The sequence below is a fragment of the Myotis lucifugus genome, unplaced genomic scaffold, assembly GCF_000147115.1.
Source record: "Myotis lucifugus unplaced genomic scaffold, Myoluc2.0 scaffold_117, whole genome shotgun sequence".
NCBI lineage: Eukaryota > Metazoa > Chordata > Mammalia > Chiroptera > Vespertilionidae > Myotis > Myotis lucifugus.
In genome coordinates this window covers 2,179,851-2,191,779 of record NW_005871165.1, presented here as the reverse complement: position 1 = coordinate 2,191,779, position 11,929 = coordinate 2,179,851, and the positions used below count along the sequence as shown (strand labels likewise).

General features: G+C 46.5%; 1 protein-coding gene across 1 annotated transcript; it reads right to left on the bottom strand.

Annotated features, from left to right (window-relative positions):
- Positions 1 to 716: 716 nt before the first annotated feature.
- Positions 717 to 11,633, bottom strand: LOC102420152 (F-box only protein 31-like). Its single transcript, XM_023757930.1, has 4 exons — positions 11,380 to 11,633; positions 10,051 to 11,208; positions 1,440 to 1,503; positions 717 to 824 (listed from the first exon to the last, which is right to left on the bottom strand). Exons 1-4 carry the CDS (start codon positions 11,631 to 11,633, stop codon positions 717 to 719), a joined length of 1,584 nt encoding a protein of 527 aa, XP_023613698.1.
- Positions 11,634 to 11,929: the final 296 nt, after the last annotated feature.

Sequence of the window (11,929 nt, the reverse complement as noted above, 5' to 3'; positions counted from 1 at the left end):
GTTGCTGAGGTGAGCCCTTACCTGTGGGATGCAGAGTCCAAGGAAGAGTCCCCTGGCTAGGGAAGATGACTTGGAGGATGACTCTGAATCTCTGGTTTCCTCCTGATCGGTTTCTCCCTTTGCACTGTGCCTTGGGTGGCTGGTGACCCCTGTGCTGTGCTGGCGACCTTCAGCAGACTGAGGGCCCAGACAGCAGTAAGGAGGCATGCTCCAAGGAACGTCTCTGTCGGGGAGGGAACCCCAGTGCCCTCTGATGGGAAATAAAAATGAGGAGAGAAGGATGTGAAGATGCTTTCTAAATTGCAAAATGTAAGAGTTCCCTTTCTTCCTTTCCCCCTTCCGCTTCCCTCCCGCCAACATCTATTGAGCAATACCAAGAGGATCAGAGCACAGGTGCTGCTCCTCATAGTTCATAGTGGAGGGGGAGGTCACACACATGAATAGGCAACATTAGTTGATTTTAAGATGCACCCTCAGTATAATAACAACTTTTCAGAAGAAAAAAATCAGAAACACTGCCACCCTAAATGTGCACATTGCTGCAAAACATCCCGATTGTGGAAACATTCAAATGTGAAAAAAACTGTTTTTTAATTGAGCAACATGAGCAGAGCAATCATGATCACAATAGGAATGGGAACAGTGACCAATCAGAACATAACAATGTGGGAAAATGTGTCCTGAAGTCATAGTTGCAGCAGTGTGATCACTGTCACCTAGGAGTGGGTACCAGGTGCCACCGGAGCCCGCTGGAGGGAGCTCTTAAAGCTGCCTGGTGACACCAGCTTCGGCTCCCGCAGGACATGGTGCCAGAAGGCCGCCTTCTGGGAGGACAGTGGTGGACCAGGGTGGGGAAGAGGCCAGGGAAGGCGATGCATTCTGGAGCAGCTGCCTGTTCTCATGGTGAGTGCTATTCTCAGGGGAGGGGCAGAGGGGGCCTTCAGTCTGGAAGGGCCTGGGCAAGTTTCATCATAAAAACAACAGGGAAGGAGATGTGGGCTCCTGGTACAATAGGTTGAGGGATCTCTGCTAAACTCACCCATCTCTTGGAAAGTTTTTGTTTTCTATGCACATAAGGTATACGATGTTTGCCTAATGCGAAGATGATGTGTTCTCAAATAGTGAGAAAATTACAACCGATTTCAATCAATAGACTTGGAGTTTTTCATTAAATCTGCCTGCCTATTTCCTTAAACCTTTTCTCCAGGGGAAGTATACCCTTTCAAAGTGATGGATTGTGTTGCCCCTCCACACACAGCCTCTCTCTCTCTCTCTCTCTCTCTCTCTCTCTCTCTCTTCCTCCCTCCCTCCCTCCCTTCCTCCCTCCCCTTCCAGGTATTGTGAAGAAGCTGCCAGCTGAAACATTGGGCAGCCTCAAGGAATATATTTTTTGTTCTGATGTGTGTGCATCTGAGGCTGTTTCTGAACTGCATCCTCACAGAATAACACTTGGCTATCGGTATGATGAGGATGCCATTAGGAGGAAATTCATCTGTGTTGATTCTGGGTGCGGAGGGGAGTTACTACAGTGTTGAAAGGAAGCCCAATAAACAGTCTGAATGTCCTTCCCAGGAGGGCCTGGTGAAAGAGATGGACAGTACAGGACTAATTAGGACACGGGGCTGGGCTGTGTCCCTTTGTGCTCCCGGGGAATGGCTGTTCTCCTTTGGTCCTTTCTGCATCCATCCAATAGCTCAACACACCCTGGGCCGGAAGAAAAGATTCCATGGCTGCTTCCTTTCCATACTTTCTCATCCCTGGGAGGGCACTGAGCTGTTGGAGCACAGAGAACCAGGCCGATGTTGGCTGTGATGGAAATGGTACCCAGTAGGGGCCCTCAATCTGGCTGCTCCTGCTGGTTCTGCCACTGGAGCCTCTTTGAAGCACATTTCCTCATCTGCAAAACCAGATTGCTCCCGAGCTGATCTCCAGGTCTCTGTCTCAGCTCGACAATAGTGATTCAGACAAGAATAGACACTGTTGCCGAATGTTTATACCGTGTGCTGGCACTCTGCTAACAGCTTTACATACATGATCCCATTTCATCTTCATGGCAACTTTGTGCGGTTTGTAAAAAACGATAAAGGAATATGCTTTAAAATGGAGTCAGAGCTGCCTCCCCCTCCCCAGAGGAACTGCCTTGCACGTCTATACCTCAAACCGCTGGAATATGAAAACAGGGGAGAATAACCTGTGAACTGGACCTGAAGCAACCTTGTCCAAAGAACTGTTTGCAAGGATAACAAGACAGCAGATAGTATGACTACCTGACTACCCTCTATCTGAAATGTAGCATTTCCTTCAATTACGAATGTGACAACAAACTGGCAGTGTTAACATGACCTGTGATTTTGTCATCAATGGAAATCACAAATATTTTCATATCACATTGCTGTTGTTGTAGGTAGCTGGAAATGTCTACGCCCACCACTGCTTTGAAGCTCCAGAGCTGTTAGACCGGCCACTGGAAGCGTGGGATCAGCCTTCGCACAGACTCTGCGAGGTAGCTGGCTGCGGCCTGCAACTCTGCGTGGGCAGGTGGCCCCTGGGCGTGAACGGAGTGTTCTCATGGAGCGGCCCAGACACTTCAGCATTCCTTAGCTGTAACCATCTGTGGGTCAGTGCAGAGGGAGATGAATCATGCTCATAGTGAGCTGGAGTTTTGCAAGTCTGAATTGCTCTCATGTCAGTTTTTCACTCTCCATCCACATGTAGCCTTTGATGACAGAGACAAATTCAAACGTCCAATTGCTGAGCAAACTGTCCAAGTGTGATATTTAAAGTGATTTCTTGTGCCCAGGCCAGTGTGGCTCAGTTGTTTGGAGTGCCATCCCTTACATCAAAAAGGTCACAGGGTTTGATTTCCAGTCAGGGCATATGCCTAGGTTTCAGGTTCCATTCCTGGTACAGGATAAGTGGGAACCGATTCATGTCTCTCTTCTCTCTCTCTCTCTCTCTCTCTCACTCCCTCCCTCTCTCATTTCTCCCCCTCTCTTCCCTCTCCAATCCATCTCCCCTTTCCTCTCTCTAGCATCAATGAAAAACATATCCTCAGGTGAAGTTTTTTTTAAAAGAGTGACTTCTTGTGCTTGCTAACGGAATGCATGGTTACATGGGCCATGCACAGGGCAGGAAGCTCCATGAGACAATCCTGTCTTTGACCTGTTTTCCCCTTTCCACATGTCTGCATTATGACGTAGTCTTATGTGCACAGTAGGTTATTCACACATTGTACTTGTACTATTACCCTGTGAAATGCCAAACATTAAAAAAATACCTTTGTGGGAAATGGTGACAATATGAGAAATAAGAACCATTGTTTCTAGAAAGTCGGAACAATAGCTAAATTCCAGGGAGGACATGACTCCTGGGAAACGACTGTAACACCCCTCCCCCACCAACCCCCTTCGATGCAGAGGTTAAAAGATGTTAATAATGCAAAATTTTTGGCTAATCATAAACCTGCCTTGTTTTACTTATTTGTCATACAACTTGATGAATAATTTATACTTTACTTAATTAACATACAAGTTATTTCATTCTGTGTAGATTTATCAAACAGATTACTTAGGAATCACAAACAAAAAATTACATTTCAAAGAATATCAATGGAACAACATATTTTATTATGGCTTTATTTAATATTATTTTTTACAGACCCAATTTGTCTTGAGCCGGCAAAGAAAAGGAAGGTCTGGTGAAAACCGCATACTGGTCCACGTACATTAATGCCTCAATGGAACAGAAAGGCCATAACAACGTTTTTTCTTCTGTAGAGAAATTCTCGAGGATGGACTTTGGAAGTCAGGGAGCCTGAACGTGCACTTCAGCATATCCTCTTAGAAAATGTACCCAGAGGAAACGCAGGGCTTTGTGTGTATGTAGACAAGAAAGCTCAATTTTAAAAAGCTAGGAGACTTCAAAAAATGTGGATTCCCCATGTCACGAGAACCTTTTCTGAAAACACCCTTCAGATTTTCTACCAAGTGTCAAACAAAAGAAGGCTCGCACCACGGGAGACCGTCACCCGGAGCCGCGTGCACTGGGGAAGCAGTGAGCTGGGGTGGCTGTGGGGTCAGACCAAGTGCTTTCAACAACAGTGGGCATGTTTGCCAGTGGGTCGTGGAAGAGCTGTCACCCAGAACCACAGACGCCTTTCAATTAGCCACGTCCGTGTTCTGCCCACGATGACCATCTAACGCCAACAAAGAGGAATTCTTGTTTTGTGGGCCCCTTTGAAAACGACAGACGCTGACATTTGGAAAGGGTGTAGCATTGCTTTTACAGCTTCATATCCTTGGCAGGAGCTCCTGAGCTGCGGGAGGCGGCGCCGGTGTTACCCGCGGGAAGGAAGCACTTCACACTGCACTCACCTGCTGCATTTAACACAGGCACGTCTGGCTTTCCCAGCCTCCCGAGAGAGGAGTCCTGTCGACAGCCATAAAAGTCATCAGCTTTGGCAAAAGCTGGTCTCTGATTCATAGCATTTTTATAGGTTTTGTGCAGAAATGGTAGCAGAAAACCAGGGGCTTCTCTACCACGGAGAAGCTCACTGACTTTCAAGAGGAAAGTTCCACTTTTTCTAAGAGAAAAAGAAAATCCATGTTGAAACACTTGGAAAGAAAGCATTTTGCCTGCTAGGTTGGCTTACCGGGCAGATATTTTTAACCATCTGAGATGACCTTCAATTCAGGGTCCCGATGTCCCCATCATGGATGCTTCTGAAAACAAAGCCAGCGTTCTCGGCCAAACTGCCGATAAGGGGCCGACGTAGAAAACTTTCAAATGCTGAAGAAAGTGCTTTACCTCCATGGAGATGAGTTACAAAATTCTGTCAATTTATCTAAAAGAGTAATCGACAAACACCTGGAAACACTTTAGAACTCTTGCAAAAGTCATTTCTATCTTGATGGCAACAAAATTGAACCCTAGAGCCTCATTCTTTTTTCTTCTTACGTAAACTGTACCCAAGGTGTGGATCAAGCCAAAGATGAATTCATTGATCTTAGGACCAAAAATCCACTCACTGAAATTTCACTAAAAATCCTTGGAGAGTTTGGGTGCTCCTGGGAGACACTTATTTTTACTTTGTGAAGGAGCTGTGGAAGCTTTCACTCCATTTTCAACACTTATCTTTGAAGATTGGATTTTCAACATGTTACCATAAAAAACATAAAAATCAATTGGATTTCCAACAGTTCCTGTGTATTATCTTGTCACGGGCCATTCCAGCATTTTATGTTCTTATTCAAGGTAAGCAAAAACAGTTTTTAGGGGTATGTCTTTAAAAATTAAAATTTTACTTTACTTGACTGTATTTCAAATATAATGTTTTATTTTTCTAATGCAATACAAAGAAAAAAATCTATTACTATGTGACAAATATGTTTTATTTTTTAAATTTAACAAGAAATGTGCAGTATCTTTATTTTTGTAAAATTCTCAGAATTATAGAAAGTAAGCTCTCGGTATGTAGGGAGACATACAACAAACATATTTTAGAAAGGATACTTTGGTAATGGTATTTTGGTATGTTTAGTTTTCTGTGACCCTGGGTATTTATTGTACGCATTGAAAGCATTCCAAGAAAGGCCCACAGGCTTCACCAGACCGCCCAAGGGATCCACGGAGTGAAAATGACAAAGGACACATATGTAATACCTTCATCAATAAATAAAAAAAATAAAAAAAGAAAGTAACGTAAAAAAAACCACAAACAAAAACAAAAACGACAAAGAACTCAACCCAAGAGGACAGCTCAGTTGCCATGCTCTCAAGTTGCTTAACTGTGGGAAAAGGCAGGTTTGATGTGTATTAAGGTGGAGGCTAGAAAAAGAGAAGCTCCCCTTACATGAGGCTCGGCCAGCCAAAAGGCTCCTGTGCTCTCAGGAAAACCCAGATATGGAGGCAGGCGTGAATGTCCAGCCCTGTCATGCTCAGTGTCAGGGAGGAAGGGGGAAGATACCAGCCCCAAATACAAAGGCACCTCTTCTTTTCTCCCCTAATGATGTTAGGAAACTGACCCCTTTCCAGTGTGTCCCAGGAATGGAAGTGGAATGCATCAATACAAAGGCACCTCTTCTTTTCTCCCCTAATGATGTTAGGAAACTGACCCCTTTCCAGTGTGTCCCAGGAATGGAAGTGGAATGCATCACTGAGTTCTTCCCTTGAGCATGGAGTGTGTGCTGTGGGGTTACCGTGAAGGACCACAGGGTTCCTTCCTTGAGGAGATAACAGTTTATTTGTGGAGACAAAACTAGTGCATAAAAAAATTAAGGAGAATTAAATGCAAACTAGATGGTGTCTTGGGGAAAACCTGCCTGTTGACTTTTCCATCAGTGTCTTGAGTCTAGAATATTGCTTGGCATGTAGTGTGTGCTAGAAAAATCTCTGTTGAATGAAAAAAAATTGGTGACTGAATTTTTAAAATAACAGCTATTGCTATGAGAATAATACATGTTCATTAGAGAAAACTTGAAAATACAGAATAACATAAAGGGGTAAAAATGAAAAAAGCAGCCAACACTTTCTATGTTTCTTCTTTTTTTCTAAATACAAACACACAACACACACGCATACACACATACTCATACTTTTTAAAGAACAGACTTGGGATTCTGGAAGGAGAAACCAAGATGGCGGCATAGGTAAACACCGGAAATTGCTGCCTCACACAACCACTTCAAAAATACAACTAAAAGACAAAACGGACATCATCCAGAACCACCGGAAGCTGGCTGAGTGGAAATTCTACAACTAGAAGGAAAGAGAAAAGCACACTGAGACTCAGAGGAGGTGCAGAAGTAAAGTGCAGAGGTACGGAGGCGCACACGGAAAGGACTGGAAACTGAGGACGTGGTTGTCTTTTTCAATTGGGAGGGAGTCTCAAGCTCCCGACTGCTCTGAACTCCAGTTCTGGGCGAGTCTCTGGGGACCCAGACTCATATGGGGAGAAACTGGACTGTCTAGCATCCAGCAGAACTCGAGGGAGGCTTTCTCTCAGAGGTGCTTGCAGCGATTACCGCCAGACACTGAGACCCCGGGCTATTCCCAGCAGGGCTGAGGATCAGCCATAGCTGTTTGCTCCACCCTGTTGATTCCCTGAGACCCCGCCCCACCCAAGCTGTGCACAGAGGCTTTTGCATATGAAAGGGCCTGGCCCTTTGCAATCTAAAATTACCTAACAAACTGTAGCTGAGTCAGAGAGACCCAGAACATCCAAAAGAAGGGCCAAGGCCCCACAGCAGCTTGCATTGCTTCACAGCTGGGCCTCATCTGGACATCTCCAAACTCCAAACAAAGAAGAGGAATCTGCAGAGGCTAAATTAGCACCTCCTTAGAGATCCAAGAGCCAGTGTACCCAGGGTCAGAGTGGGACCATCCAGATTATAGCTGCTCACATCCATAGTGGGACCATCCAGATTAAAGCTGCTCACATCCATAAGGGACACTCAGGGGGCAGACTCAGTGAGCACCAAAGCCCCACTGAAGCAAGTCTTGCCCCATAAGGGTGTCTCTCCAGCACAAAAGTTCTCCCACTGCAGACACAGATGATTCTCACAGCCAACTGGCCTGGAAGTCAATTCATCACAGTGATACCTTTTTGGGGTCCAGCCCCAACAGGTCCAGGGGTTCCCAAAGGTGTGGACGGAGACAGTGTTCAGGTGATCAGCACCCTAGCCAGGTTCTCTAGCCAGGTTCTGTTTTTATTCTCCTGTTACATCTGTATTTATACCAGTTGATTTTAATCCTATCCATTCTATTCCAAAGGTTAGGGCATTTGTTATCTCCATTCCAAGATCACTACTCTATTGTTCTGTTAAGCTACAAGGAAGTAACTGAAGGAGATTATCGTAAGTAAAGATTATGTAGCTTAAGCATGATTCTTCATAGTTAAAGTGATTAACTACCCGCCTGGCACTTAGTTAAGGGGTTTTACTGATTTATTACCTTCCTTAGTCCTGTTAATCCCTAACTCCAGGGAAAAATCCCCACCTGGGGAAACAACCTTTCTCGGAGAGGTGACCTTGGTTAAAACACATACCACTAAGAAGGGGAGCAAATATATTAAGAACAGTATGCCATATACGCCAGGTCCCTTGAAACATATGCTGTGCAGATGTTTCTTCCCTGCAGAGACTGTGTCAAGCAGCAAGGATGGACTGGCTTCCGGCAATACCTACAACAATCAAGGCTTAACTACAACAAGACTGTGCACAAAGCCCACAAAGGGGTGCACCAAGAGTGTCTACCTCAGGTAATTGCGGAGGATGAGCCACTGGGCCCTATAGGACACCTAGCACAGAAAGCCACTCTATCAACACAGGGAAGCAGCCAAAATGTGGAGACAAAGAAACAGGTCACAAATGACAGAAATGGAGGAAAGCAAACTGCTGGATATAGAGTTCAAAACCATGGTTATAAGGTTTTTCAAGAATTTTCTAGAAACCGCCGATAAATTTAGTGAGACCCTCGAGGATATGAAAAGAACCAACTAGAAATGAAGCATACACTGACTGAAATAAAGAATATTATACCCAATAGCAGACCAGAGGAGGGCAAGAATCAAGTCAAAGATTTGAAATACGAAGAAGCAAAAAACACCCAACCGGAAAAACAAAAAGAAAAAAGAATCCAAAAATATGAAGATAGTGTAAGGAGCCTCTGGGACAACATCAAGCGTACCAACATCCGAATTATGGGGATGCCAGAAGAAGAGAGAGAGCAAGATATTGAAAACCTATTTGAAGAAATAATGACAGAAAATTTCCCCTACCTGGTGAAAGAAATAGACTTACAAGTCCAGGAAGCACAGAGAACCCCAAACAAAAGGAATCCAAAGAGGACCACACCAAGACACATTATAGTTAAAATGCCAAGAGCAAAATACAAAGAGAGAATCTTAAAAGCAGCAAGAGAAAAACAGTTAGTTACTTACAAGGGAGTACCCATACGTCTGTCAGCTGATTTCTCAACAGAAACTATGAAGGCCAGAAGGGAATGGCAAGAAATATTCAAAGTGATGAATAGCAAGAACCTACAACCAAGATTACTTTACCCAGCAAAGCTATCATTCAGAATTGAAGGTCAGATAAAGAGCTTCACAGATAAGAAAAAGCTAAAGGAGTTCATCACCACCAAACCAGTATTATATGAAGTGCTGAAAGGTATCCTTTAAGAAGAGGAAGAAGAAGAAAAAGGTAAAGATACAAATTATGAACAACAAATACATATCTATCAACAAGTGAATCTAAAAATCAAGTGAATAAATAATCTGATGAACAGAATAAACTGGTGAATATGATAGAATCAGGGGCATAGAAAGGGAGTGGACTGACAATTCTCTGGGGGAAAGGGGTGTGGGGGGTACAGGAAGAGACTGGAAAAAAATCATACACCTATGGATGAGGACAGTGGGGGGGTAAGGGCAGAGGGTGGGGTGGGAACTGGGTGGAGGGGAGCTATGGGGGGAAAAAAGAGGAACAAATGTAATAATCTGAACAATAAATATTTAATTAAAAAAATAATATGTATATATTAAAAAAAAAAAAAGACATGCTCAGCCCTAGCTGGTTTGACTCAGTGGATAGAACCTGGACCTGGGGATGGAAAGGTCTAAGGCAGCGGTTCTCAACCTGTGGGTCGCGACCGCTTTGGGGGTCGAATGACCCTTTCACAGGGGTCGCCTAAGACCATTGGAAAACACATATATAATTACATATTGTTTTTGTGATTAATCACTATGCTTTAATTATGTTCAATTTGTAACAATGAAATTGGGGGTCACCACAACATGAGGAACTGTATTAAAGGGTCTCGGCATTAGGAAGGTTGAGACCACTGGTCTAAGGTTTATTTCTACCTCAGTTGCTGGCTCCTACCCAGCCTGGCCCTGGTCCAGGCTTTGGCAGGAGGCAACCAACTGATGTTTCTTTCACATGGATATTTCTGTCTTTCCCTCTCTCTCTAAACATCAATGGGAAAATATCCTCGGGTGAGGATTAAAAAAACAAACAAAGGTGGGTAACCTGGTCAGAAGGTCAAATCTGCAAGCTGCTCCTCCCAGGGGTTCGGGAATGAATGTCCTTGAGCATCTCCAGGAAGGCCTGCGGGGATGGTGCCTCCACATTCTGGAAGGTGTTCTGGACTCTGCTGAATAGGATGAAGTATTTCACCTCCAGACAGATGAACCCGAAGTGGTTCTCATCGAACAGGATGAAGACTCCAGGGAAGCGTATGGACACTGAGCCATATGAGGTAACAGTGTCCACGGCATAGAAACACATCCTGCAGGTTCCGGGGTAGTTCTGGTTTCTTGAGCGCACGCCCTCAGGCAGAACAAACGGGACAGGCTGCTCCTCCGAAGCTGCAGCCCCGGACTCCCCGACGCTGGGCTGGGCACGGTTCTGCCAGCCATGGCCCTCGCTTTCCTCAGTCCCGTTTTCTTGCTGCTGCTGCTGCTGCTGCTCCCGGATCACCTGCTCGTCAATCTCCTGGACCACGTGGGAGAGCTCGTTGAAGTTGCGGAAGATCTCGCCACCTGGCAGCGGGATGCGGCGCATGAGGTGGATCTCTAACGTCCCGTTGGAGTTTCCCGTGATCTTCGTGACCCTGGCATACTTCCCATGGAAGCTGAGCATGGCAATCATTAGGCCGAAGACATCGTAGTTGCCTTGAAAGAGGCCTGGCCGGATGAGGTTGCCCAGGTGACTCGGCGGGAGGTAGAGGCGGCGGTAGGTCAGGCAGTCATACTGATATCTGTCCTCCCGCACCAGCACCCGCCCCCGTTCTCCCCTAAGTCTCATTGTTAAAACCTTTCGGTGGTCTCTATTGTTGCACCAGAGGGTGAGCCTGTCCTTCTGAATCTGCATGTGGCGGTGGTGGGGCCTGCTGTGGAGGCCTTCCAAGCACTCCACCGTGGCTGGTTTCCTCTCCGTCAGGCGAATTCTGAACCCGGGCTTGAATTGCAGTGGGCCATCCACATGGGTGTTAAGGGAAAGCCCGTACGTCCAACCAGTAATGCATAAGCCGTCCACCACGACATTCAGCAGTGTTCTATAGCCCTCAGTATCTAGCTGCCACAATCCCAAAATGTGTCTGTATGGGAACAGCTGCGCATAGACTTCTCGATAAGACATACCGATCATCTCCAGGTTCTCCAAGTTTTCACGAATGCCGAACTCCTCTCGGCAGCGCCGTCTCCAGATGCTGTCAGTGTACAGGATGTGGTGGAATTTGGTGCAGGCCAGGGCCAGGCTGGGCAGGTCGGTGCCGGGGAGCGAGGCGAAGATCTCCACCAGCATCTCCACAGGCAGGTCCTGCAGTGAGCAGTGCGGGGGTGACATGGGGCTCGCGATTCCTCCACTCCCCGCACAGCACCGCGCTGTCGGGTCCGCCTCCACATGCTTTTCTGCCGGGGCCGGCTTGCGCTTGGCCGCTGCCATCTCAGCTGGGCCCTGGCACTTCTGACGACACTGCTTGCCTTCGGCCGCTGCTGTCTCAGCCGGGCGATGGCGCTTCTGAGGACATCTCTTGGCCTCGGCTGCTGCCGTCTCAGCTGGGCCCTGGTACTGCTGACCACACCGACATCCCCACGAAGAGCCCACGCTGCAGAGGCCAGCGCACTCCTCCATGCCTCCACGAGAGTAACAGCCACCACAGTGTGGGCGCTATGCTTCAGCCGGGCTTTAAGCTGGCTTGGTCCCGCCCCAGAGTCCAGCCACGCCCCCTAGGGCCTAGCCACGCCCCCTCAGAGAGGAGCCAATTGTAGGACTTTAGCAACACTTTGAAAGAAACCCATACCCATTAACAGTCGCCTCCCTTTCCCAGTGCCCCCTCCCTGTCCTCCCGCCCTAGACTCAGGCAGTTACTAATCTGCATTCTGTATGGATATGCCTCCAGGGATATGCCTATGGTGTGTGTGTGGGGG

Excerpts from the sequence above, each read along its gene's own strand:
- LOC102420152 (XM_023757930.1), bottom strand. The coding sequence starts at position 11,633 with ATGGAGGAGTGCGCTGGCCTCTGCAGCGTGGGCTCTTCGTGGGGATGT. Across the intron at positions 11,209-11,379 it reads GAGGCGGACCCGACAGCGCG|CATCTGGAGACGGCGCTGCC; the intron begins GTGCTGTGCGGG and ends GTACACTGACAG. Across the intron at positions 1,504-10,050 it reads ACCCCTGGGAGGAGCAGCTT|AATCAACACAGATGAATTTC; the intron begins GCAGATTTGACC and ends CTCCGCACCCAG.